The 27,788-nt window shown below is 43.1% G+C and overlaps 2 protein-coding genes across 3 annotated transcripts in view; one reads left to right on the forward strand and one right to left on the reverse strand.

Moving 5' to 3' along the window:
• Positions 1–228: 228 nt before the first annotated feature.
• On the reverse strand, positions 229–1,752 carry SOD3 (superoxide dismutase 3). Its single transcript, XM_080371695.1, has 2 exons — positions 1,598–1,752; positions 229–1,151 (listed from the first exon to the last, which is right to left on the reverse strand). The coding sequence occupies exon 2, from the start codon at positions 1,133–1,135 to the stop codon at positions 422–424; it is 714 nt and encodes a 237-aa protein (XP_080227821.1). The 5' UTR covers positions 1,136–1,151; positions 1,598–1,752; the 3' UTR covers positions 229–421.
• A 99-nt stretch (positions 1,753–1,851) lies between these two features.
• LOC308056405 (uncharacterized protein) overlaps positions 1,852–27,788 on the forward strand; it is a 39,486-nt gene continuing 13,549 nt past the window's right edge. The window contains exons 1-3 of one of the 2 annotated variants that reach the window (XM_080371762.1): positions 1,852–2,697; positions 22,390–22,555; positions 26,605–26,684. In XM_080371762.1, the coding sequence (XP_080227888.1) occupies positions 2,610–2,697; positions 22,390–22,555; positions 26,605–26,684 (334 nt within the window). In that variant the 5' untranslated portion in view covers positions 1,852–2,609. Of the gene's footprint in view, positions 3,146–4,146; positions 26,685–27,788 lie in introns of both variants that reach the window. The other variant, XR_013924819.1, reaches the window with a different exon arrangement.

Below are 27,788 nucleotides of genomic sequence, written 5' to 3' on the forward strand. Positions count from 1 at the left end.
CAGATTTGCAGCTGAATACAGGATAGCATCTAATGAGAGGCGATTTCTTACTCACCTTAACTTTTTTTCCTTGGGCATCTAACTTAATGATCCTTTAAGTGCCCCTTACAGTGCACAGACTCTTTACACGCTATCAACCGTATCCGTTAGCACTCTTACTCTACATGCATTCGACTCCCAAACTGCATGAAAGGGAATCTTTTCTCTTCAGGAAAATACATCACAATGTTGAGTTGATGCTGTTTTTATTGACGGGCTTACAGAAAGGAGGCTCTACTAAGTGATACACAGGTCTTACAGGAGCAAGCGAATGGGAATGGAAATCCTTTAGCCATATATCTTAGTGGCCACTGGCACAGCCTAAGGTACTGCGTGCTGCCCAGGCTGCAGCCGGTTTCCTGGTCTTCACTTAAGCCTGGTTCTATGTTCGTTTGTTGAGCCCTCTCTTCTTCTTGTCTGTAACCTCAGACAATTTCTCTTCCCACAAGTTCTTGTTGCATATCCCAATCACGCAGCAAGCCAGACGTTTCCCAGCATTTCCATTTTCCAAACTGGCCTTATTGTTGCCCTTGCCCATGTCATCTTCCTGCTCGTGGATCACAACGGATCTGCCCGTGATGGAATATGGACCAAACATAGTGGCGAAAAGATTTGTTTTGTATTTTCTGATTTTGCCTTCTTTAGGAAAAAAGTTGCCGAAATCCCCTGGGTGACGGGGGTGATTCACTCTGAAAGGGTTGTAGTGTCCTCCCGTAGAATCACAGCCCTTGCTGAGATCCCCAAGCTCATGGATGTGTATAGCTCTACCAGACTGATTGTTATCCAGCGGGAACCCATCCAAGTAAAAAATGGCTTCTAATCTTCCATATGAGTAATACTGTCTGAATAAGACTTGTCCAGACACTTGTGGCTTGTCAGCATCTATTTTGGAGCTGGGCTTCATTTCACAAGTGGCATAAATCATCGCATCCGTCTCGTTACCAGGCATTACCGGGTAAAGCAAATTCTGCCAGAGGTCATTCACTTTTTTCTGTATGTCATGAAACGACTCCTGGCTTGGGTCAGTTTCTTTGTCTGTCATGACACCAGAGGCAGACAGGGCAAGCCCGGTGACCAGAGAAAGGAGCAGAAGCATCCTGGCAATTCGGAGCCTGCAGAAGATACAAGAAGCCACAAAGAATTAAGGGCGTTTTGCAGCTGTATGGCTGGAGAGGCACACAGCCCGTGGCGGGGCTGAGCAGAACAGCTGGACCACCGTCCTGGCAGACTGCTGCTTTCTAGATCTGTCTACTGTGATGAACTGAAACTAAATCAGGATGTATACGCATGTTTAAACACACAGCTGACACCCGTGACTAACAGAAATACTAGTGATTTTGTATTTTGCACTAGATCTGGATTTTAAAAGCTGTTTCTGTTTCCCTGCAGGAAGTAAGCCAGCCAAAGTGTTACTAAATCTATTTTAAAGTTTGTAGTGAGACTTTTCTCCTACTACAAATTCCAGCAAGACAGTTTGCCAGGAGGCTTTTGCTGGTCCATCTACTTAATTGCTGTTGGGCAGTAGAAGGGAAAAGTAAAAATCCAACAACTTGATTACCTTGCGGAGCTGCTGCAGAACCCCTCAGTAGTAAGCGCTTTGCCTCGGCTCCTCTAAACCAAGATGTGATCGGACAGAAAGCCAGAGCTGTTTGAAAGTGATGCTACGGGAACTGAGTGTTTGTGTAAAAGTTAGGTAACAAGGGCTCAGGGGAGGCGTCACCGGAGAACCGTGGGAGGGGGGGCAGGCGGGGAGGGAGGGGGAAAACAGTTTTGGGCATTTTTGTTTTGAGCAGGATGAACACTTTGTCCTTTCTTGGTTAGTTCGTTAGTCTGGCCGTCAGTTCTCACCGACATTCAAAAAAAAAAAAAAAAGGAAAAAAAGTTATCGAGCTTTTAAATTAATCTTCCTTTGGATGACTTCATGTGCTTATGTAAAATGAGTGACCTTCAACATGCAGTGAGGGGAGAGAAAGGAGCTTTTTTAAGGCACAGTCGGGCAGTTTGCTTTCTTACATGCTGGTTGTCGTGGAGCTAGTTTGCATTTTTATTTCTTCATTAGTCAAAATTGAAAGTGGTGCTTGAACAACATGAACAGTTTCAGCTGGACATATACCAAAGTTTCTGTGGTTTTAAAACCTGGGTTTGAACTGGCGATGCAGAGGTACATTTCAGCAACGCTTTCCTGGGAAGTTTTAGGGCTAGTTAGTGTCTGCTGCTTTACTTGCCAAGTTATCCGCTCCACTGAAACCATTTTTTTCTTCATTTTTGGAGGCAGCAGTGATTTCTTTCCAAAGAGAGGAGTCAGCAGTACTGAGGCAGTGCAACATCTGAGTGAGGTGCAGGGAAATTGTTTCCCAGAGCTGGCTGGAGCACGGGGAGTTCACGTGTGTTTCATCATCCCGTGAGCTGCAAGTGCTCTCCCCTCGGGGGCATTGCCCTGCCTGCAGCGCTTCCCACAACTGCAGCTGAAACGTGGATTCAGCCATCGCAAGAGCAATTTAACAGGCTGTGATTTCTGTGGAGAGAAAGGAGCAGCTCTTATTACTCAGATTACTCAGAAACAATTCCCAATGCAAGAAAATGGCGAAGAAAATCCTTTTCCCCAGTTCATGTCTCCTGCCAGCTGGGTAAGGAATGGGACTGTCAGCTTCTGGAATGGTAAAATTGTGTGTGTTAATCTTAGCGGTATCGTATACTACTACATCAGATCCAAGATACTCGGTTATCTCAGAGCTGATTTTTTTTCTTTCTGTATGAAGGAGAGTAGAGCCAGAGGAGTGTCAACTATTTGGATCATTAGCCAGGGACTGGAAATACAATTAACTTCTGCTTGGGATATTGGGATATTGAACATGTCACTTTAGCCCTGGGCTTCAGTTCCTAATCTGTGAAATAGGCCAACCCATATTTCTTTTCTTCAAGGTATTTCTGAGTTGTTCAAATTGCTGTGCTTGTGGGAACCACGCGGTGTTCAGTGGAAGCTGAACCCTAAGGCCGAGAGCCAGGGGTGCCTGTTACCCCAAACCTGACGCTACCTCCTTTGCGGCTTCTCCCAAGTTCATTCACTGGCAGTCCCTGAGCTGGGGAAATCCATACTTGTGGCACGGTAATACTATGAAATTGCTTGGTTTTGAAGCATTTTTTTAAAAGTAAAATGTTTTCTAATCACATTTTTTATGCAAAAAAATGTTCAGCTCAAACTAGACAAATGTTAGTTTCAGTTTGCTTGGTTAAGGGTGGTTTAAGTTTGTAAAATGCAGGAAGCAAGCATCCAGTTTTAGTAGTATTAGAAAAAACTATTTCTTAGCATCACAAACCATTTTTTAAAGGGGACATGATAAATGGAAGGAAGAAGGGAGCATCATTCATGGTTTACTCCTTGAGTCTGAAAGTAGTGGACTGCAATTGAGTTTCCCACTTCTGCAAGGAAATTTCTGAGCCAGCAGTCAGTGCTCCAAGAAGAGAATTTTAAAGCTTTGGTTGAATTATAAGGCATTTTGAAATAAGAATTAGGGCCAGAATTTTAGCTGGTTTAAACACAGTAATGCTGCTGGCTTCAGTGGTGTTTGTGCTGGTTTATACCAGCTGGGATACTGTCCCTGAAAAAAGCCTACCCTGAGAAGCCCAAGGTACTTGCTGCAAAGCTCCCTTTTGATGTACTGCACATGCGGGACCAAAGCAGAAATGCAGAAGGGTGTAAAGGAGATGATCAAAGGGACAGAAAGGACTGCAGCAAAGCTAAATGATGTGTTTGTAGTGCTCTGCACTTCAGAGAATGAAAAGGAAATACTAGCTGTGGGCTGCTGTCGGAAAGATGTATTTTAAAAAGGAGGAGGTCTCAGAACTTCAAGAAACGCAGTTGCCCAGGTGATTTGGCAGTCAGTCTGGGTCTGAGAGATGGTTGCTAAGATCTAACCAGGTATATCGTTAATGTCTGTTGCTACCCACTGCCTATGTTTTAGTTTTCTAGTTAAAAAGAGGTGCCGAATAATGGGCTAACAGCCTTTAAAGCAGGCAGCGGCTGATGGGAGGGAAGCCCAGAGTGACCTGACCATGCACTTGTGTTACAATCCCTATTTAAAAAACAGACCTCTGCTTTTGTCCCAGGTGTACAGGTCTGTTGTATTCTGAATTTCATGCAATGTCCTAGAGTCTCCTGGGCTGTACAAGACAGAGTCATCAAAACAACTTCAGCAAGGCTCTCTGGACCACATAGAAAAAAAGACTTGGCTTTACTCGTGGGACTTTATACCAGGCTCTGATTGTGAACTCTCAGTCCACGTTATGACCTTCAGGGTTGGTTGGCTGGTGGGTTGGTTTTGTGGTGACGTTGTCCTGTTGCATCACCCTGCTGTTCGACTTCACATCATTTGATTTGTCCAGCACAGAGTTAAACGTGATGAAGAAATGCTGCTAGAAGAGCACCCTTTTGTAGCAAGCAGTAGCCTTGTTTTGTGTCTCCAGCACCTGGATCTGCTCTCAGTGATTTTATGGTAGAATGATTCTCCATAAAAATGACACCCAGAGAAGGCAGGTTTTACATCTTCTGCAGTGGGTGATGGACCTGACTGATGTTCTCCACGTATGGCTGAGGCTGGAGCCGCTAGAAGAAAGGGGATGTTTGTAGCCTGAGAGAAGCAGAGTCAAGATCTTTGGGAACCTAATCTGCTCTTTTGGTTCATGGCACTGAGTCACAGTCCCAGCCTGGGAGGCAGTTATGCTGGTGGGTCACCAGGCAGCAGCAGGGGCACCTGGCATTTGTCGCTGTGTGGGCGTTAGAGACTGCAGGGCACCAAAACTTCCACACATTGAGTTTGGCACGGTATCGCACGTGCTCTGCGCAGCAATTGCCTGCAAGTGCAGCACCAGCCGCAAGTGACGTCTGGCACCTCCTGGTACCTGCCTGTGGGTCTGCGGGTAAAGCCTGCGGTGCTGATTTTCATCTGCAGAGGTATAAGCAGTGCTGCCGAGTTAGGCAGGATTTAGAAAGCAGAAATGCTGTCAGGGTGTCTGTGAAGCTGCAATGACTTTGACTATTTACTGCCTGTCGTGCTGTCCAACACAGCCCGTTAATATGCGGTGGAGCTCTGGCACCCATAAGAGAGGCGCTTCATCCTGGACTGAGCAGTTCTTTAGCCCAGTGGTCAGCAAGATGCACCTCATCCCACAGATACTGTGGTGGAGGCACTTGTTTGCAATTTCTATAAGGGAAAAAAAAAGACGAAAATGCTGTAGCAAACATAAAATCTGTCACTGGTCTAGACTTACTCTTCCTGTTTATTCTTCTTCCTTGACTTGGTGTTTCTATTTAAAGAAATAAAGATATTTATTTTCTAAGATAAGCATCCATTTATAATATTCTTGCAAAAGAGCTATACGCATTTCCAGCTTTTCAGGGCATTACCCGTAAAAAATCAAGTTAAATAAATACACAAAGGGGAAAAAACACTGTTCTCTCTGGGGAATAATTTCTCTTGAAAATAGAAGATTATGCAACTGTCAATGCACTCTACATCAGCCAATTTGAAAAATTCTTGAAATTCTTCCTCTTTAATAGCTTGAGAAGAAATAATTTTATGAGAATGAGGGAGAGATGTACTGTAAGCTTTTTGAAAAAGCTGCATTCAGAAACTCATTCTAGGTCTGACCATCTAATTTAACAGAATCTTATGTTTGTATATGAATAAAAATATAAACATGTAATGTAAAAAGTAGGGATGGAACCCAGCTATTAGATAATTTTGGTTATTATTTGTGATTGCATTAATTCCGTAATCCTTTATTAAATGTTTATCCGTTCTGCTGTGTAGCATTAATCTGAAGAGGGGTTTTCTGTGTGAGAGGAGACAAGAAATAAACATGAGACTTTCCTCAAGTTCAGCATCCAATGACCATAAATGGAAATATCTTGATTATTTTTTATTATTCCAAAGTGCACATCGCATACATGGTGCATATTTGCACAACTTCAGCACCGAGTGTAGCTTCAAGCCAAAGCTCAGGGGCCGCAGGAGGGCTGGGCCGGTAGGTCAGGTATATGAGCAGTGGTTATGTACAAATAGGTCAATACCAAATGATCTCTCTTTTTATGACACTCACTAGTTGGCGTCACAGAAATCTAATGATCATCAGGGATGAACTGAGCCTGATTTTCAGATATTTCTATCCTTCCAGTGCACTAAAGAGGCACGACCGTTGGTAACAGGCGTTGGTAACGCCTTCTGCTTGTGCGCACTGTGCTGCTGCTGTCGCTGCTGGGGCAGGCGGTGGGTCTGTGGGTACTGACAGCTGCCAGGTGCTTCTTGGGAGTGGTGGGCTTCAGGCGTCCTGCTTGAGTAGGAGGCAGCAGGACTTTCCAGGACCAAAAAGGGGAAACTCGATCCCTTCCTATGGGAACCAGCCCAGTCCTGGTCCAGGCTCGTCCCAGTCCACAGGAGCATGTCAGCAAGGTGCGAGAGGGCAGGTAAGAGCCCCTGCAAGAGGCAGGGGTGGAAGCAGGCAGGAAAGGAGGAATTACACTTCTACAGGCAAAAAGTTTAAGAGTCCCAAAACTGGCCTGATCCTCCTTCACACATTTCAGTTTAACTTCTGTTAAATGTAAAGGATTGGTCCAGTTTCACTTAAGCAGCAGGCAACATTTCAAATAAGCAATTTAAACTCCTTTGATTTACATATTGCAATGCAGATACACTTTGCTTTATTTCAACAAAATGTAACCCAGCGTTCTCTTTAAATACCCTCCGAACTGTATTTGAAAGGCTATGGACTGTCATAGATACCCAGTGCAGTTAAAGAGTAGGAGGAAAAAAAAAAACCTGTGCAAAGAAAGAAAAGTTGTTTTAAAGAATGCTGGGGAAGTGGTGGTGTGTCCACTCACGATCCCTCGTTCTGTATCTGTGCTAAGGTCTGAAAGGGATTTAGGGACACCATACCCAACCGTACCAATGTAAATCATGACTTAAGCTTGGCTATCCTGTTCTTAAAATTAATGACTGATGAAGAATCTACCATCACCGTGGCTGGACTATCCTCCGTGTTACAGGTTTTTCTGCTCTGTAGCCTGGTTCTCAGGGCAGATTAGACCCAGTGTTTTGATTGTACCCACTACGGACATGGGGGACAAATTGTTCTCTTCTTTGCAGCAGCCTCGTGCAAACTCGAGAGTTTAACTCTGTACCAATGGCCCTTCCCTCTTCCAGCTAAACAGTTCCAATTCTTTAAAGCTTTCCTCCTGAATTTTGTAGGCTCCTGTGTCGAATAGATTGCCTTTTCCTATGGGCTGTGCACCTCTTTCTGGAAGAGAAGTGCACAAACGCCTCCGGGCAGCAGCCATCCAGCATGAACTGCTACTGTCCTGGTCCTGCAGGCTGTGTAACTCTCTGGATCATACGATCTTTGCCTGATCCTTTCCTGCAGAACTGCTGTCTATGCAACTGCTTCCATTTTACGTTTCCTTAGTTGGCTCTCCCTGCCAAGTATGGGATTTTACCTTTGTCGTGAGTTACTTCACTTTTTTTTATTTCCCCCACCCCTTGGTGTTTCTCCAGCTTGTCATGAACATTTTGAATTCTAATCCTTCCCCACAGTGCATTTACAGCCCTTAAAGCTTGGTGTCAGCTGTGAATTTAATGTTTACTTTTTGTTCCATCATCCAAGTGATTAACAGAAGGGCTGAATAAAACCAAATCACAGACAAACTTTGGCACCTGAGGTGGGCTGTCCTCCCCGTTGGGAACTGACTGGTTTCCAGACCAGGTGCAGATTTCCCACCATCTCTGTACCTGCTTTACAGGACTGGGATCAAGACCATTTTTCTTCCCCCAGCTTGTGTGTAAGAATTTCATGGTCTTTAAGGTATTTTAAAAAGTAAGTAAAGACAAGCATCTACTTCTCTATATGCAAGACAGATTATTCTCTTTTAGAAAGGTAATAAAAAGTTCCTGATGTCTTTCTATTAATTTCCCTTTCTGGCTTTTAGGTGAATCCAAAAAGTTTGCCTCTTCTAGTGTTTTTTCTGTGGCTTTGACTCCTGGATTGAGCCTCACCTATCCTCCCTGAATATCCTCAGACTTCCTATAGGAACCAAAATCATTTACTGGCCCTGCCTCAATGTATCTGCGTTACCATTATTCCCCTGGGAGAAGCAAAGTGTCTTTGAAGTGCTGCCTAACTCTAAGTGGTGTCTAAAACCTTAGGCGTCCGAAACCTAATGAAAAGCTGTCTTTTATGTGCACATGCCCACACTGCCGTGTCTCCCTTCTGCCCAACGAGTCGGTGGGACCCACAGGATTTCAATGTTACATCGGCTACGGAAGCAAAGGTGAGGTTAATTCACGCTAACTAGACTAAACACATTTCAAAGGTTCACGTTTCCGACCGTTTTACTTGCAAACAGCACCTGTTTGTAAAAGTCTCCCGCTTTGTCCATGTTCCCCACCACTTTCATTATGCTTGCCGATACCATAGGCACATTGCACCAAAACCAGGTAAACTGTGCCCGTTCCTAAGGCTGCATTTTAGTGCAGAGTCATATGTGCACGTCAGGTTAATAAATAAGTGGAAAATTACAAGGTTTTATTTTACAAACTCAGGAGGATCTTGGTACTTCAATGCCACTGACAAGAAGCTCCCGTTAGCGCTTACATCCTTGCTAACACCTGTAGTCACCAACCACTTGCACAACAGCCAGCTGGAGCTCAGCAGAAGCAGAGGGCAGCCATGCATTGTGAAGACAAAAGCCCACCCGGCTGATATCAGACAGCAGTTCCTGCTCTGATAAGAGCCTAACTGCAAATGTTGTGAGTGGAGGTCCGTGCCATTGGCCAGTAGCTGTGAAAGGCAATGGCCCTGGGCTTCTGCTGAAGTCAACAGCAGCACCTGGGGGGTTCCTGAGGAGGTTCCTTATCCTTGAATACTGCAGGGCACAGGAGAGGGAGTTCCTGGAGGCTTCCTCAAAGCAGGTATTTTATCACATATGTTGTGGTAAGCTGCTACTGAAAAAAAGAAAGTATGGCTTACTGTGGATCCCCATCTCCTCTGAAAATGGTGCAGGGTAGCTGAGGGCTGAACCTCTGGGTACTTTTCAAAACAGTTTGTGGTAAAAACCATTGTATTTTTCAGAACAGCAGAAAAAGAAAGAATATGCATATTTTTGTAGAGTAAAAATTGTTTTCATGGTAAGGTGGCCCCCCACCTTTTTAGTCATTTATTCTAGTGGGTTGATTTTTGTAAGCATAACAGAAACCCTGGGGGACTAATGAAGTTTAACAATGTGTGTTAATTACACCCACTTTTCTTGTCCCAGTGAAAACACGGGATCCTAAATCCTATTTACAATCTGAAATTTCAGAGATTCCAGCCCCTCATCTGACCTTAACATCTCACAGTTTCACGCAGCTTTCGTAAGCCTGTGCACATATTTAAGTTCCCCTGTGGAGAGTGGGTTTGGAGATCAGATGTTCAAGGATTAGGAACACAAGAGGTTTTTACTTTGTTCAAAATAATTTTGTCGTTTTAGTGTAAATCATAATGATTGTTTTCTTGAACTGTCAACTGGGCGAATGGGTAAACCATTTTAAGGAGCATTAAATAAAACCATTTTAATTTCTAAATTACTTACCTTGAAGAATTTTAACATAAATATTTTTCACACTCTGAAGTTTTATCTGAAGTAAATATTTGCACTTGAATTCCTCCCCTGAGAAGAGTAAGTCCCAACTAAGTAAATAATTAAAGTCAGGAGCCAGCCTGAGGCTGAGCAAGTAGGAATGGTCACCTCTGTCTGAAGATGCTGTTACTACTGTTTATATTTGCATTTGCTTTTGTGGTGGTGGTGGTGTTTCTGTTTGTTTTTTCTTTTAGCGTACAGTAGAACAAAGTTTCCCCAAATGGTGTCGGGTTTTAGGCTCTCTGCAGAGATGCAGCGTGGTTCTGTGGATTCTGATTTCAGACCAGAGGATCCCTTCCGTTAGTTCCAACACAGCAGCACAAAGGATTCTTAGCACCTCAGAAGCCGGGTGTTTGGCCCTAGAAAAACAGGGGATACATAGGAGGCAAAACACATGAAAGGACTGGTTTTCTCACCAGCTCCAATATATGCATTAATAAGCAAGACTGAGAATGCCACCTGCTTACAGGAAGGTTTTCAATTCACAGGGCATAGAGTTCTTAATAGTATTCCATTAGATATAATGAGGTATGCTGGTGCAGATTTCCCCCACGAAGTTAGTACACATTTGTACAAAATAAGGCTCCTGCTGGGGTGCTTTATGAATGTGGAGTCTTTCAGTTAAATAGGATAACCAGCTGTTTTCCAGGGCACATGGAGAAATCCTTGGATTGGTTTTTGTTCCTACTCCTGGCATTAGGATGCCTGCAAAAAAAAAAAAAAAAAAAAGAATAAAACCAGAAATATTTCACTGTGGCCGTCTTGAAGGGAAAGCAATCCTTCAAATGCATCAAAAATTGTTCTAACAGGTGCAGGAAAAAAAGAACAAAGAGAAAAATCCATTTTCTTTGTCCTTTTATTTTGTTACAAGCCTGCCTTCCATCTTCAGCCTCCAGGGTTCCCTCCCATGAGTTGTCTGTTTTGTTACTTGCAAGACTTTATTCCCCAAACCTGCAGATGTTATTAAAATTGAGGATTATGAGGTTATGTAGTATGTGGTAGAAGCCAGATACAGATTGGATGTTTTTATTAGAGGATTACCAAATTTTGTTAACAGGAGTGCGCCTCAGTAATTCTACAGGAAGCTCCGCTGTGCTTGTTATAAAACTGATCCTGAAGCAGCTACGGAGCTGCACCTTAGCCAGGTCCAGCTTTCTAACCGTGCTGAGGACAGGTCACATTCATGATGTGCAAAGCTGGATCATTCCACATGATGTACAGTGGTTTTACTGGAAAAAACGAAGTGGTCGTGGCAGAAAGTAGCTCATCTCACCATAAAATGCCAAATATCCTGATGTCTTGCTCACTTCAGAATCCTTTTCCACTGCTGGCACACATTATAGGCAGCAAAAGAAAATCAGCATATCAGGTATGTGTTTCAATGTTAGTTTTAAATGGAGTGGAAATATCTAACACTTTTTTGTAGCTTTTTGTAACTGGCACATCCCTAATACATGACGCTAGGCCCTTAAGCAATCTTGTTGCTCCCAAGGCATGAGATGATGATGACGTATAACTACCTGTGTTAATGTCAGCACACCGGTGTGTTTGTGGGGGGCTGACTGAAGCTAGTGAACCTGAAGCAAGAAATCGGAGGGAAACACCAACACTATAGCCAACCCCAAAGTAGTCTGACCTTAGAGCCGCTATTTTCTCAGTGGTGAACTTGTCTAACTACGGCCACCCAAGAGCTACTAAGAAGGTAATTTTTACAAGCTTTTCATTTAAGAGGAGGGTGATTCAAGAAGTTTCCAGAAGCTTCTAACATTTTGCATGATGACTTGTGCCCTGCTGTGGTGGCTTAGCCCTGGTGGGCAGCTCAGGCCCACACAGCTGCTCGCTCTCCCCCAGCAGGATGGGAGAGAGGATTGAAAGGGTAAAAGTGAGAAAACTTGCAGGCTGAGATAAAGGCAGTTTGATATAGCGAGGGGGCAGGAGGAAGAAGGGGAAAAACCCAAAAGAACGGAAAAGACAGCATGTGGTGAAAAAGCAGTCACTCCCCAGCAGCAGACCAGTGCTCAGCAGTCCCTGAGTAACGGCAGCTTTGGAAAAGCTTCACCTCTAGTTTTATTGCTGAGCATGACATCATATGCCCTGCTGAGCATGACATCATGTGGTGTGGAACATCCCCTTGGCCAGCTGGGGTCAGCTGTCCCTGCTGTGCCCCCTCCCAACCCCTTGCCCACCCCCAGCCTGCTCGCGGGTCAGAAGCAGAAGGCCTTGGTGCTGTGTCAGCACTGCTCAGCAATAGCTAAAACATCCCCGCGTTAGCAATGCCGTTCCATTGCAAATCCAAACCACAGCACCGTGGGAGCAGCTATGATGGAAATTAACTCCGTCCCAGCCAGACCCAGTATGCCTGCAAGGCTGGCTGCTGGCACAGCCCTGTGCTGGAAGGGAAAAGGAAACAGATTTCTACGTCACAGCCAATGTGGTTTGCAATTTTAAGAGGAAAGTGAAAGGTATTGAATAGGGACTTTTTTTGTACTTCCAGGTACAACTTCCCTTCTGCTACAGGGCTGAATTACCACCACTGTGATGATAAAGTCCACTTGATTTGTCTGAGCAGATTCCTAATTGCTTAATAGATCACTTGAAAAGTTATTTGATGGAGTGGCAAATTATTAACTGGCTGGAGGTCCAGCAAGCAGCAGTTTCATACTAGAAACTTGACTGGGAGTACTGGTCCAAGAATGCCCACGTTCGGTGCCAGAGCCATGATTTTTTTCCAAAATTTTAGTTATTCTGCACTTATTTCCACAGGGAAATGGAAAATTTGGGTCTGTGCATGTAATTTTAAAGTGTAATTAGTGGCATAAATGAATGTTTGTTATTTTTACTATATATCGCTATGTATTTCCTAGCTGAAATTAGTCATACTGATCCTGTTCCACTCTGAATCTATTAATCAAATTGAGTTCTTGTGGTTATTCAGTTTACTAAAATCCGGTCGTATGTTTCTGCAGGAAGGATGACTATCTTTTGCCTTGGTTACGGATATTTGTTCATGATTTTTACTAGATCTAAGATGGTACGGTAGGATTCTTACTTTATCTTTTTATTTAATGGATAATTTTTAATTTCAAGATTGCTCTCACAATATCCAATTGAGTGAAGATTTTAAGATCAGCTCTGGGAGAGTTCAGCTAGAATTTCACTATGAAATTCAGGTTTTAAAAAACATCACATCAAAAGGTAGTTCTCTCTATAAGGCAGAATAGAGGATGCACTCTCTATGTAGTTGCATAGTTCCTCATTATAGCCACGTAGACTCATTTTTCAGACAACAGAAGAGAATCTCTGTGTTCTGAACACTTCTGGGGTGGTGTGACTACATCTTTTGATAATCATGTGTAGCTTCATCACAGAATACTGTCACATCACAACAGGAAACGTGGCTGTGGGGAAATTGCTTGGAGGGGAGAAATTACAGACCTAATAGAAGTTGTAGTATTGTAACAACCTTTTTAGGGAAATGTACGGTTGCCACTTTTGGACGATTGGCGTGCATGGAATCTACTCCACCATGGTTCCCTAGGCAACACAACCCGCTATCCTGGAGGAGCAGCGGAGGGTGGAGCAGGATGGAGACACACTGCGGCCAGGCTCTGCTGTGCTCCCTGCAGGAATGGGAACTTGATGGCACCTTACAGCTGATAAGCTGCGTAGCGGCTGCCAAATGGAAAATATATGAGAAGATGTCTGTTGCTGGGCCAACGACTGCGGTGAAACTATTCTCCTTAGATGAACCTTGCTCATTATAATCTCATTATAACACTAACACACAGCTCCACCCCGAAGTGACCCACCTCTAAGTTATGACCGCCCCTCACCGAGCACGCACTTTCCATTTCTTATCAACTGTCTTTAAATGAAAGCGAGAGAAGTTTACAGCAATCAATAATGAAAGAATGTGTGGCTAGAGTCACTCAAGCTCCACCCCAGAGTAAAGAATAGTATAAAAAGTGAATGAATGAGGGGAGAAGTTAGGAAAGACTCCATTGTAACTTCTGGGATCAGTCAATGGGCTGAACCTGCCTTCTCCCCCACAGGGATGCCTATCTGGCAAGAACTTTGACTTATGCGTGCTAAATAACTAACTCATTCTAGCTGTCATTAGTAATTAAGGTTTGGGTTGTATATGGTTTGGTTGTGTATCATTTCAAGCTTGTTTTTGCAGACAGTCCCTATCACTGGCAATCCCAAACCTTAACTTGTCACAATTTTATAACAAAGAGTGTTATTCCATAAACTGTTAGTGTGAGTCCTTTGTGCGCACTAGCAGTTGCCGGCAGTGGGTAACACATTCAAACAATGTGGGAAGACCCGCTGAGGGGTCCTGTTTATGCTGTTGGCGTTTCCCTGAACAAGGCAGTCAAATCATCCCCCAATCCATCAGGACTGTTCAGTGAAGGGCCCCTGTAACAGGACGCTGACAGACTGGTTGGGCACAAGGGTCTTGGCTTTCCTGGGGCACTGACAGACAGATCAAACACGCGGGGTTGAGAGGATTTCCCCCCGCCCTTTTCACAAGACATATGGCCCTAAAGTTAAAAGGCAGATTTGGATTCCAGATGCGTTTTAGTGTCTTTCTCTTGACATGGAATAAGCCATCTAACCTCCTCTTACCTCCAATTTGCCATTCTTCAAAATCTTGATAACGATGACTCACTTCCTCATGGGGGTACTTTGAGACTTGGATGAAGTCTGAGAAGTTGTTTCTGACCCTGAGAAAATTGATGTCAGAAATTGCGATATTGGAATACTAATCTTTCAAGGCTTAGACAAATAATTGTCCACAAATGAAAAGCTATTTTCTCTGCAATTTTTTGGCCCCCTCTATAATATTCCCTTGAATTAGTAGAGTCCAAACTTAATACAGACAACAGAGCAGACAGTGGACACTGCTTGCTTAAGTAAACAACAGCCAGAGCCCAAATTATTAGTAAATACCAAGGCTTCATTTAGGTTGAATAACGCTGCAATCCAACAAATAAATGAGCCATCAAGTTTGAATTTATGTAGCATACGAAACACATTAAAGCCATCTGACCATGACAAAGGCCTTTTCTGCTGTGAATAATGAGGCCAAGACGTTATAATATCCTTTAGATGAGACACTAAACCCAAGGTCCTTTCTGTTTGTCTCTGGTGGCTGTCCAGGTGGAAGTTAAAGACTATGGCGTTTCACTAAAACCACGGAAAATCTCCTGCCTACAAAGGTATCACTTTCCCTGTAAATAAAATAAATAAATTTAAAAACAATAGCCACGGCTGTGTATGAGTTGAATACCATCAAGCAAAATGCCAGTTTTCCCACCCACGAGGATAATGGGGAAAGTTCTCTTGTTTTAGCGAGAGCAAGGTCAGTGTCCCTGGTACAAATGTAGGGCTTCAAAAGTCCTTCGGGATTTTGAGAATGTAAAGCACAGAAAAATGCTTCATTCTCATAAATTAACAAAAATTGTGGTAAAGAGAAATCCAAATCATATATGGTGTGTTTGCATGTATCTGTGCTTACATAACTAGGCATGCACATTTACATGTGCAATTTCCAAGAAGAAATGACTTGGAGACAAACAGAAAATAAATGTGCCAGGAAAAAATTCTTACCTTAGCCTGTGCATGTGTGATTTGCTTCAGGAAGTCCATCTCAATTTTCAGTTTCTTTCCTATAATTCTGATGATTTTTGTATTTTTTGAATGATTTTTGATGTATTATTTTTTTGATTAATGATTTTTGAGATATTTGAGGTATTTCAGCTATACTGTTAGTTTGATATGAACCTCAGTGAATGTTTATTTACCGAGTGAAAACCAGGCTCTTGTTTATTGAGCTTGCCTCTTAGTTCTGTAGTTTCACACCATAGTTTCTTAGCATCGGACTCTCATAAGGGTGTGGCACAAGAGGTCATGTGAAAGGTAGATTTCAGAGTACTCTTATAGGTGTAGATCTCTTATCTTACTGTTATCGAGCTGACTGGACTCACTCATTTGAATTTAAAGGAATTAAAGAGAGATGAGAGAACGTATCCTCTTGCAAGGAGTGAAGAGTCACACTAGAGACGAACCCCCTTAGCAGCAGATGATAAAGCCTTTCATGAAGAGCCGACTGATGAATCTGGGCATCTTTCAATTTTCTGAATAATGACCCAGTTCTTCCATCTTGCCGAGAAACATATGGGATGTGAGGAAATCAGCTGAAAACCCAGCCATGTCTGTCCTGTCCGCCACCCCCTCCGCCAGAGGCGGGGCGTGCTGCCTTACGAGGAAAGATGGTTTGAGGGAAACCCGTTAAAGCAAGCTCAGTCTTTGTGAGTGTTATGCCCCTTGATTTCTGCCCCTCTTTTATCAACAGGAATACCACAGAAAGCTGAGGTACCTGTCCAATAGAGATTAATGCTGGCTAGGCTAAGGAATTAATTCAGCTTCCTTGTTTTAACGTGTGTCTGCTTGAAATTCCTGACATAACAGAAATGTCCCACAGGTCATATCTTTCAGGTCCTTATATCTGAGAAACACACTTTCCAAGAGAGGAGAGCAATGTAAATATCTATCCATGGCACACCTTAATACTGATGTCACTGACTTTCATTCATCCCCACATTAGTGACAGGAAGCTCTAGTAATGAGGATGGAAAACACATGCTGGCTGCTTTTTTTTCCCCTTTTTTTTTGGTCTTCTTTTTTTCTTTTCCAAAATCATTAAAGACCATGCTTAAAATGTATTTAATGATACTTAAAGACGCAGGTTCTTTGTGGGCTTTATTTTGAAAGTGCTAAGACCTTAGAAGTGTAGACCACTTCATTCAAGGAGGACGAAGGTTACTGAAACAGCAAAGAGAGGCTATGACACAGGACCAGTCTGAATGAGCTCCAGCAGTCTCTCCCCCCATGCTGCAGAGCTTTCCAAGATTTCCTTGGGTGTGAGTTTGAGAGTAAAGTGTGAGCCGCATCCTAGGCATGCCCAAGGTTGATGGTGTGGATGGCAACTGCTGAAGGCTCTGCCCATGGAGCGAGGATGGCTCAGCTCCAAACACCCGATGAGGTTGCTGCTTCCATACTGGTCCGATGTTTAGGGGACACGAGTCCCCTATGACAGTACTGCCTGATGTGATGTATGCACACAACCTGGCTCGTGGCAGAAAGAACAGCCACGAAGCTGCACTGCTGGCTCTGTCCCTAATGATCATCGCATGAGTCCAAATCACCCTGTGATATGAAAGCCTCAAGAGGTTAAAAAACTTTGTTCCAGATAGAACCGTCAACAAAAATTATGTGTGCTTTCCATGTTACTTTTCTAAATGGGAAGATATGTAAATATCAAATGGATTTTTAAGCCATGCCTTCTCTTTCAGGGCAATAAAGACGTTATTCTAACCTAAGGGGCCAGATTCAGCCCATGCTTTGTGACCCCCACTTGGCACGAGGTAACCACAAGTATTGAAAGCAGTGTAAGTGGTCTTCAAAGCAACAAATGGAGGTTTCTCTGTTGTGGGTCTCCCCTAGATGGGCACAGAAAAGAATTTGTCCCTTCAAATTTAGTTCACTAACTTCTAAAAAAAATTCAGTGATCTGAAAATTTTGTCTAATCTTCCATACAATCTGCTTCAGTATTATTGTGTACCCTTCCACAAATTACCTACATAGCTTTACTCTCTGCCTTAAAGTATTTTCAACATGTGGTATTCAACTCAACAGGTTTTTTTTTTTAAAGTTACTGATTCCTAACCTTTCTTTTTGCTTCTTTACCTGCTGTTCAAAAAATGGAAGGAGGGTGCTCACAACATAGGGTCTGTGATAGATGACTGGATTGTTTGGACTCCATCCAGCGGAGGGCGGTGATAGACATCTGCCCAAAAAGCAATTAACTGCAATGTATTTGGAGAGACAAAATAATCCAATGGTGATTTACCACCTCCAGAAAGGGTTTGTGTTAGAAACAGGGCGGCTGTTTATTGTGGATATTTTTTCAGCTGTTTCACTCTCTATTTTCAAGAATTAAGAAAAAGTTGCAAAATATTTTACCATATAACACAGACAACAATATGTAGAAGTAATTAATAGGGACATCTGAAGGGAAAACAGGGTTGCACCATTAGCCCCTACTAAAATGCATCGGAGTTGATGAATTATTTTAATGGGACAGAATGACAAAAAAGGGACTGTTTCACCTAAGCAGGGACAGCTGGTCCCTATGACAAGGATACATTGCTGTCTTGTGGAGTCTGCCAGCCAGCAAGGCTGAAATAATAGCGCTGAGAGAGGTGTGAACGCTCCTCGTTTGCCTTAATTGAGAGCTAATATGAAGTCTAATTATGAACACTTTGTATTAACTGCTTCATGTCTGAAGGCAGGTTTCTGATCACCAGTCCTCCATCATGTCCAGGGAAGGTCTGCTTTGATTTTCCGGACAGTTACACATCCTGATGCCACGAGGCCAGCTGTGCCAAACCACCTTCCAGCCAACAACCGTCCCTCCCAGAGGCTTTTGATCCTATTTCTGTCCCTGGGCAATGGGAGCTTGGGACAAAATTTCCACCTGGGGACCAAACTGCATGTTTCTCAAAACCAGAACTTTTCCCTTATGGCAGCTCTCCGGGACCGTTACCGGCTGTCCCTGTACAGACCCCCCCTTGCAAAGCTGGCAGCCTGAGGCGTGGGGACCATCCTGCTGCCCACGGCTGCCCTCGCCCTGCTCCCGGAGAGAGCCGCTGGTGCTGGAGGCACAGACCACACCGACCGAGATGTCTGCCAGATTCAAAGCACAACAGGTGGGATTAGAGGATTTAAGCGAATAATTGCAGAATTTACTTTCGTACAAAGTGAGTGAGGGGGAGAGAAAGGAGGATTAACTTAACTGCCAGAGATTTCTCCAGTTATTTGAAAGGTGGTTGTAAAATGACTATTTAATCATGTATCTCATCTGATTCTGAGAATAAAAGTGGTTAAATTTTAAAATGCCAGCTAGGTGGGAATGGGATGGCTCAGGGGACTGAGACTAAGGCTCCTGGGGCTTCATTTGTAAGTCCCACAGCCAATGCTAATGAAGAATGCAAGGCACCGACCACTGGCTGGCTTTTGTGGGCTGTGTTAAGTCAGACTGGAAACCACAGTCCAGCTCCAAAAGAATTAAGGACCTGATCCTACTTCCACTTAAAACAGTGGTCCAAAATTGAGGCTTCAGTACCACACTGCAAATCCTCAGGGCTACTTCTAGCAACTGTCCTGGCAAGTTGCGTGGAGAAGGCAAAGGTGAGTGGGCTCTGAAGAGCCCGTGCTTGGTGTTGCCTGCCAAACCGGGCTGAGCAGCACTGTCACAGCAGCGCTGGCTTGTCCTGACGCTCAGGTTCAAAAGGAAAAGGTGGGGAGTATCTGCTATCTCCCATCAGCATGAAAAAAAACCCTGATTCTACTTGGGAGAGAGGGGAAGGAACAGGAGGATGGAAAACAAGCTAAGAAAACCCAAAAGAACAAATATAAACAGAAAACCTGTGCCAAAAACAAAGCCTTTGGTCCCCTGATCAAAACAACTTTGATCAACGCATCTATTCTCAGAAGCACCTTATTTTAGAAAGCAGCTAGCTTTCTAACAAATAAAGAATTGCTCTGTGGTTTCTTTCCAAAGCTTAAATTCAGCTTTCTAGAGTAAGATGAAAAGCTAATTTTCTTGAAGTTTAACATATTTGTGTAAGCATGTCAGGTGAAATAAATGACATTGATATTCAGTGTGTATATAGGTGGCACCAGCTCCCAAAACTCTATCTCTTTTTCATCTTACTGGAACATTAACTTATGCTCCTGAGGGCTATGCAGCATGCAGAGTGAGAGTGCAAACTTAAAGATAATTTATCATAGCTCTCTCCTGTGTATCACTCTCTTTCCCTAAACTTTTCCATATCAGAATACAGAACAGAGTTTACTTTTGCCTTAGTTGCCTCTAACTGCACCCATGCAGGGTCTTACTCAAAACAAATGTTTGCATCCTGCAGATTCGCTTCTCAGCATGTTCCCTCAGTAAGTAGACGTATGGACATCTTACCATCACAACTTGGTCATAGGAACCTTAAGAATTGGTCTTTTGAATAACTACGGTTACAGCAAAATGTATCGAGAGCTGTAGTTAAGGGCAGAAGAGGGAGAAGGAGGAAAAGAATTTCATGGAAAAGCCTGTCATCCAGGCCAGTAGGAGCTGGTGACGCAGAGAACTAAGGAGTGCCGTTCCTTACTCCTCACTCCAACCGAGCATGAGCAACAGCTTTGGAAAGGCTTGGGCTCTCTTTTTGTTATACATTCACATAGTGACAGGTGTGACGGGTTTCTTCTACTAAAGATGCTGTCTGAATAAGCAGAAAAAAATTACCAAGAGAATAGAATGGTACTATTAATAACAATGTAGATTACGTAGTACTGGCGTGCAGTATCCTTTTTTCATATTAGTATTTATATATTACTTTGCATGGATTAATTAAACTTACACTTTACCTTTCAAGTAGAGCTCAGTTTTGCAATTCACATTTTGCAGAATGGGAAACTGAGGCATGCATAGGTTACATGACTTTTTTCTTCCTGATCTACTGTGGGGGAAAAAAATATCTGCTGATTTCTGCACCACCATCCACCATACTAAGCTGCTTTTTCTGGTTTGGTTTGGGATTTTTTGTTGGGTTTTTTTTGCATAGGAATACCAATGTGTTAGCTAATGACTAATGTTGCTGATAGGGATCAGTATTAGAGATGCCTGGAGATGGCAGGTTACATAGCTTTATTCAAAAAATATTCTGAGGAGTAATAGATCTTCCTGAATTTTATTTTTCTGTTCTTGTTTATTTGTACACGATGTTGAAGGTGGGAGTAGGAGTAGCTGGAAAATAAGTAGAAAGCAATGAGTGAGAGGATGCATGTCCCTTGAAGAGATATGATTCAGAGTGCAGCAATTCCCCTGAAGTATCAAGATCCAGAGTTATTGTTTATTTGTCTTTAGCTGTGTCTATAAGAGAAAGAGGCAGAGCCTGGCATAGGAGCACACCTTGCAAATTTGCTTCCAAGGCCTTTACTTCCATCCATCAAAGAGCCAAACCAGAGGAAAACAGTCTTTTGAAAAAGCTAGCAGAGCAGGTCATCAGACCAGCTACATGTTTTGAAAAGAAATCTGACTGCTACAGTAGGTGATGGTATTCACCAGTCTCGAACCCATAGAAACACGCAATATCTGGGCAAAAATAAGCATGACAAAGAGAGGTCCGTAAAATGTAAACTGAACATGCAAGGAGCTGAACGATTATGTGCAGACTGGGGGCACAACATTCCTAAGCAGTATCCTTCCACCCATAGCTATACTTGTAAGAAAAGCCATTTCACAAAAGCTTGCTAGTAAGGGGAATGCAACAGCAGAAAAATAGACTCGGCATAGTCTGGAGAGTGTGTGCTGCACAAAGACGACTGCACTGCCAGCTGTGTGAGATTGTATCGCATTATGTTGTGAATATGGTTCCAATGGTGCGTGATAAAATAAAATGTGGAGAATGCAAGCTCTACGCTTGTGTTGCAAGACAGGCTATTGATTGTGGAAGGCTTGGAGAGTATTCTCAGGAATGTTTGATGCTGTATTTCTCCTGTTCTTGCAATTTCTCCTTACTCATACACTGCTGGTCATCATCATCAGAGGATGCTGACTAGTTTGATTTGTAGTCTGGCTCAGTACAGCCTTTACTGTGCACCCGTGTTCAAGGGGAGATTTTCAGCCTTTAAGAAAAGGTGACCAGTCATGATGGAAGCCACAATTTAATGAGTTTCCAAAAGCAACACCAGCTTTCGATACTGGTTGCTCTATACAACATATATGTTGTCCCTGTAGTAATCTTGTTAGAATTTTGTTGGGGTGGAATGGACTGATTGTTCCTAAATACCTGAAGCAAGAAGTGTTACATCTGCTATATAGGATACGTTGATATGGAAAAATCTAGACCACAGGTCAGAACCATGCTATTCAGGGATAAATGGGCCTAAGCAGAGAAAAAAATACAAATGGATTTTTAACAAAAAAATATCCAAAATAGCCAAATCAAAAATCTGCAAGGACAATTCCAGAAATTATAAGATCACGGGTCTAAGGCTGGCACAGATACGTTTCTTTGCACTGCAGACAGGTATGTATTGGTTTGGGGTTATTACCATCACTGGCTAGAATTGCATTGTTTGTGAAGGCATTTAGAAAATGGGTAATCTCACGTGTGTTGCCTGAAACCACTTGTAGTAAAAAATACTGAGCTGTAAATTGATAGTTACGTCTTTAAATATTTATCAGAAGAATATCATAATGAGTACTCTCCCTTGAGACCAGAATAGCAAATGATTCCATTGAAGATAACACTAACATGGAAAAAATAATGTTTTGAATGAAAAGCTAAGGAATGTTATACCCCTGCATGCAAAGCTGTCACCTGCAGGAAGTGTTGTTCAATATAAAGGTTATTACCAAAGAACCTGACTAGTTAAATGTGAAAGTTAAAACCAGGGAGTTGTGGAGTCTTTTCAACACTAGAAGCATACACAGAAAATACAGAAATCACGAAGCACAAACTACAGTCTGTGCTATGGCAGAACAATATACATATTAATATGAAGAATAAATACAGGTAAAAAAACTTCTTTTGAAGTTATTTTTATGTTTTTTAAACCAGAACAGACGGACAAAAAGAAGAGAAAATGCCTTCAGAGGTGGGAAAGAATTAGGATGCTGAATCCCAGAATCAGAAGGTCATGGAAGAGCTTGAGGTCTCTACAAGGACATACTGAGAAGAACAATGCAAAGACTGGGCAAACCCACTCACAGGCTGAGAATATAAGGTACGGTGTCTCACAGTCTGTACTTCGTCCTTTCCCTTTGTAAGGTGGGGATATAAAGATGAACAGCTCTTCAGCTGTTTGCACTGAACCATGATGTTCCTGGTATAGTTGCTTGGCACAGACTGGATGTTTGGAGGTAGTTATTAGCAGCCTGACACTCGGAAATCCCTCTCCTTCTCTCATAAGCTCATTCCACTGTTACCCGCTGGTCATTATATCACAGACTCATCACAGCTACAGCTGCTACTCCAACAGGAAAGCTGTTGCAGAACAGGAGCTAACTACCACGATGTTAGTGACAAAAAGCTTGGCACTATCAAGAAGTAGAGTCCAGCCAATCCATTTCTGCTTCTCTTTCACACCAATGCCAGCACACAAAAAAACGAAACCCAAAAACCAAAAAAAGCCCCACCAAAATCCACAAAACAACCAAAAAAACCAACCAAAAGAAATAGCATCATTGCCATCCTTGGCTTCACCTCCTTTCTTGTCCAGCTAGCATCAGCCATGACTAAACATATCCATTATACCTTAGACTTGTGACCCCTTTAAGAAGGACACTATTCAAAATTATTCCTCTCCTTTCACACTGAAACCCTTGAGTGGGAAGGACAACGTTAAAGTCGTCACAAAACCAGGAAAACAACTGCCAAATGTTAACCACTTTTCTATCCTACCTACAGAGCACTCGCTGACTTCCCTTAGCTTAAACTCTTGTTTCTTCTTCGTAGGTGTTTCAGAACAGTTTCTATCTACTGATTACAGTAAATGAATGAAGTACCAGCCAGTGCAAATTCCTAACACATCCACCAGAAATAAATGTATCCAAATGCACCCACTTTGGTCTGCCAACAAAAGTCTGACGTGCTGTAGTGTTAGAAAACCCCCAACAAACAGAAATAAGATTGACATTGTGCAGTGCAAAAACTGTATTTTGTAGTTGCAGCTCACTTATAACAAGCTGATGATAATAGGCATGCACAAATATCAGTGTGTTTCTGTGCATGCAGCAGACTTATGAGGCAGGTGTGTGTAGAAAGCATTCTAAAAAATCCATCAAGGTGTGCTGGTTTTGGTGGGGATAGAGTTACATTTTTTCATAGCAGCTGGTATGGGGCTATCTTTTGGCTTTGTGCTGAAAACATTGACAACATGTTGATAACACAGAGATGTTTTGTTACTGCTGAGCAGCGCTGACCCAGAGCCGAGGCCGTGTCTGCCCCTCACCCCCCAGCAGCGAGCAGGCTGGGGGGCACCAGCAGCTGGGAGGGGGCACGGCCGGGACAGCTGACCCCGGCTGGCCAAAGGGACATTCCGTACCGTATGGCGCCATGCTCAGCGGGTAGAGCTGGGGGATCGGCGGGGAGGTTGGTGCGGGAGCCACTACTCAGGGGCTGGTTGGGTATCATTTCGTTGGTGGTGAGCAATTGCTTTCATTTGCATCACTTGTCTTTTGGGGGTTTATTTTCCTCTGTGTTTTTTTCTCCTTCTTGTCCTTACTTAAAATATATATATATAATTATTAAATATTTTTAATTATTAAACTGCTTTAATCTCAACCCATGAGATTCTTTCTCACTTCCACCTCTTCTGATTCTCACCCCATCCCACTGGCATGGTGGCAAGTGGCTGTGTGGTGCTTATTTACTGGCCAAGGTTAAACCACGACACAGGGACAATGGTTTTCATTATCATTTCATTTGTCATAACCAAAGGATATTTGTCTATATGCAAGGATCCAGATGGTCTAGATCCTACATACTGAATTAATCATTTAAGCGTGCAGTAACCATTGGTACGTAAAAGTTGATTTTCAAGGTAAAACTGATGTCAGCAAACAAGGCGAGGCTAAGAAAGAAATAGCCCTCACTCACACCATGTTCTCATCCAAAATTTTAACTGGTTTCTTCAGCCTTGCTGTCTGGCTTATCTGGAATCATTACGCTGGCCAAGCTAAGAACCAGGTGTGTAATGTCTGTCCCTCTGTCCAGAGAACAGAGGTGGCAAAGGCAGCAACAGCCACACAGCTCCACGGTTGCTCTGAGCCAGCAGATGAGGCTATTGCTGTTGGCTTGCTAGGTCAATTAGTATTATCTATTTACTTATCTATTGTTATGATGTGAATTATATAGGAATTATCACAAGGAATATCCATGCATGCATTTTTTCCCCTTCTTTGTTCCCTGTTATACTTCCTATAGCATCAACACCTTGTTACAAGGGTGAGGTTGGAGCTTTTATAGACTGCTTTCTGAGGAGCAGTAGTCTTAATGCCACGAAGATTTGCCAGAATAATAACCAGCAACCTTAGAAAAAAAAGCCACAGGTCTTGGAATCTGAATGTATTCATCAGCATGCTCTCTTACACTAATGGTAACAAGTGTTGTGGTTTAACCCTGTCCAGCAACTAAGTATCACTCAGCTGCTCACTCATTGCCCCCCCACCCCTGAGGAGAATTGTGAAAAGGTGAAACCTATGGGTTGAGACCAGAACGGTTTAGTAATTGAAATAAAGTTAAAATAATAATAATAATAATAATTAAAAAAAACCACACAAAAACCAACACACAAAAAACCAAACCAGCCAAACAAAAAACCTCCCAACAACAATAATTGTAATGGAGAGGAGAGGGGGAAGAGGAATAAAACCCAAGGGAGAAAACTAAGTGATGTACAATATACAACACACTCACTCACCCCGCACTGACTGATGCCCAGCCAGCCTCTGAGCAGTGGTCGGTGGCTCCTGGCAAACTCCCCTGCCTTTATATACTGAGCATGATGTTACATGGTACGGAATATCCCTTTGGCTATCTCTGTCAGCCATCCTGGCTCCGTTTCCTTCTGGCTTCTTATGCACCTCCTTGTTGGCAGAGCATGGGGAACTTGAAAAGTCTTTGACTTAGAGTAAGCACTACTTAGCAACAACTAAAACATCAGCATGTAATCAACACTATTCTCATACTAAATCCAAAACACAGCACTGTACCAGCTACTAAGAAGAAAATCAATTCTATCCCAGCTAAAACCAGGACAGTGAGTTATATACCTATGTATATAAAGCTTGATTTGATAACTTGTCTTGGGACAAGTGAAGCTCACATCAACTACTGCTTAAAATGGCCAATATGTTGTCAAGATCTAACAAAGATACACTACGTGTGATGTATGCATACAACCTTAAAGCATCCTTGCCATAGATGCTCCTGTCTTCTAGGCATTTGACCTCGACAGTGACAACAATCCACAGCGTCTGAAATCTAACTTAGGTTTTCTAAGCACAGGCGGCAGTTCAGAAGTCCATGGAGACTGCCTAGATGAAGATGGAGTATTAGATGCTATGGCCAGCTGGCTCCAGAGGCAGTCTCTGTGCAAATGAAGAGGTCAAGTGCAATCTTTTCTCCCTTCAAAGCAAAGTAGGTTTGTCTCTGAGGCTTCCAGCCTCTATGGCTGTCACCCTAAAATTGAAAGCGTTTTACCCACACCTGTGTATAGCACAAAATCTTGTAGGTCTCAGCTAAATCACTTCCTGACTGGAGGGTATGTAAAGATGTGCAAGGAGACAGCATGAAATTCAACGGTAAGCTGACCAAAGAGACAATCACCCGTTCCCTCTTGTGTCCAAGGGTTCTGACTCTCCAGTCCTGCTCAGCTTTCCTGTGGTAACTTAAAGATCATTACCCCACTGTCTGCAACGTCTTCTGTTCATGGATATGACAGAACAGGCAGTGCATTTGCTCCTTAGCTGGTTATTTGGCTCATTATGAAGTGGTAATCTATAGCATGAACTAAAGCAGCAGTTTGTGGACTGATGCATTAATTTCAGCCACCAGTGCATGCATCTAAGGCAGGGGAAAGCTGTACCAGGCATTTTCACTAACACCTTGAGAGATGATAGAAGCACAATTACCGTGAGTCACTGGAAGAGGACAGCAAGGTAGTCCCTCCACAACGTCCTCCAGAGCGACACCATATGTGGGTCTTGGTAATGTTCTTTGGTTTTCGGTGTTTCAGAAACTTGCCTCTGTGCCTCCCTTTTCCTTCTGCAGGACTTCCACCCGCAGGTCAGCCTGGATACTGCAGCCGAAGGGTGACCTGTGCTTTGTGGCAAAACTAGGCAGATCAGTAGGTAGGTCCTACATTTCCAGCAGAAGGTAGGGACAACTCTGGCTTCACTTCGGCGATGTCCCCCAGAGTCAGGGGCAGCTGGCGAGAGGGCCCATACCTGAGACACAGTCGTTTCAGCATATGAGAGAAGTGCAGCTACTGGCTCGCACACACATTGGGATTCATCTTCCCACGGGCATGACGTGAAGTACTCATGGCTATCTCAGCCAGAGAGGTTTCAGAAGACAGTGAAAAGCCTGAGAAGCTCGCCAGCTGCAGACGTGGAAACAGTTTATATAACTGATAACGTGCTTCGGCCATTTCTTGTCAATGTCTTTTGATAACCTCCTTCAGACATCAAATGAACTGGATAAGGACAGAGACTGTGTAGACAATGCAGTAACACTCACACTGTGCTCACTCAGGTTTCGGAGAGGCTTACCTATTAATTTGAACGGGGTAGGAGAGACTCTCTTTGCTGACCTACACTGTATAAAATAAAATATAGTTGCTAAAGCAGGATGGCTGACTGTGCTGTAAAGGTCCAAGTTTCTCTTCTCCCTTGTTTGATAAATGAATGTCATCAGAATTACTGTGCTCTCCTGAAGCAATTAGTCATTATTGGATGATCAAAAGTATTTATCAAAACTTCAGCTGCAGCGCGATTGATCTTCATTTGGGTTGGAAGGGTTTCCTTGCTGGATTTTGGAGAAGGAATCCATCAGTGGCACAGCCATCAAACAGAAGGCAGCAGGTATATCCTTGTCAGAGAGATATATGACTATGCAGAAATTCAAAAAGGTGCCAAGAAATGCAGCTCGGTAGCAGAGGTGGCTACTGTCACCTGGCAAAGCTGTTGGGGTTTTGAGTAGGAGATGGAAAGAACTGTTAACCAACCCACCTACATCAAGAACACTATAGCCTACCTTAAAACATGCACAGAGGAAATTTAATTAAAGGATTTATACAGCTGTGGAATCCTGAAATCCTCTGAGTAATGTGCAAAGGACTCAGACCTCCCTGGGAATGGCTCTTCAGTATTTGCAACATTAAAAAGCTACAGAGGAGCTATTCCAACATGATGTGTTTGATCCATTTTATTCAGAATTCCTAGCTTCAAGATGCA

This window comes from Falco punctatus (assembly GCF_963210335.1).
Source record: "Falco punctatus genome assembly, chromosome: 1".
Classification (NCBI taxonomy): Eukaryota; Metazoa; Chordata; class Aves; order Falconiformes; family Falconidae; genus Falco; species Falco punctatus.

Coding starts and splice junctions, on each gene's coding strand:
- SOD3 (XM_080371695.1), bottom strand. CDS start 1,135: ATGCTTCTGCTCCTTTCTCTGGTCACCGGGCTTGCCCTGTCTGCCTCT.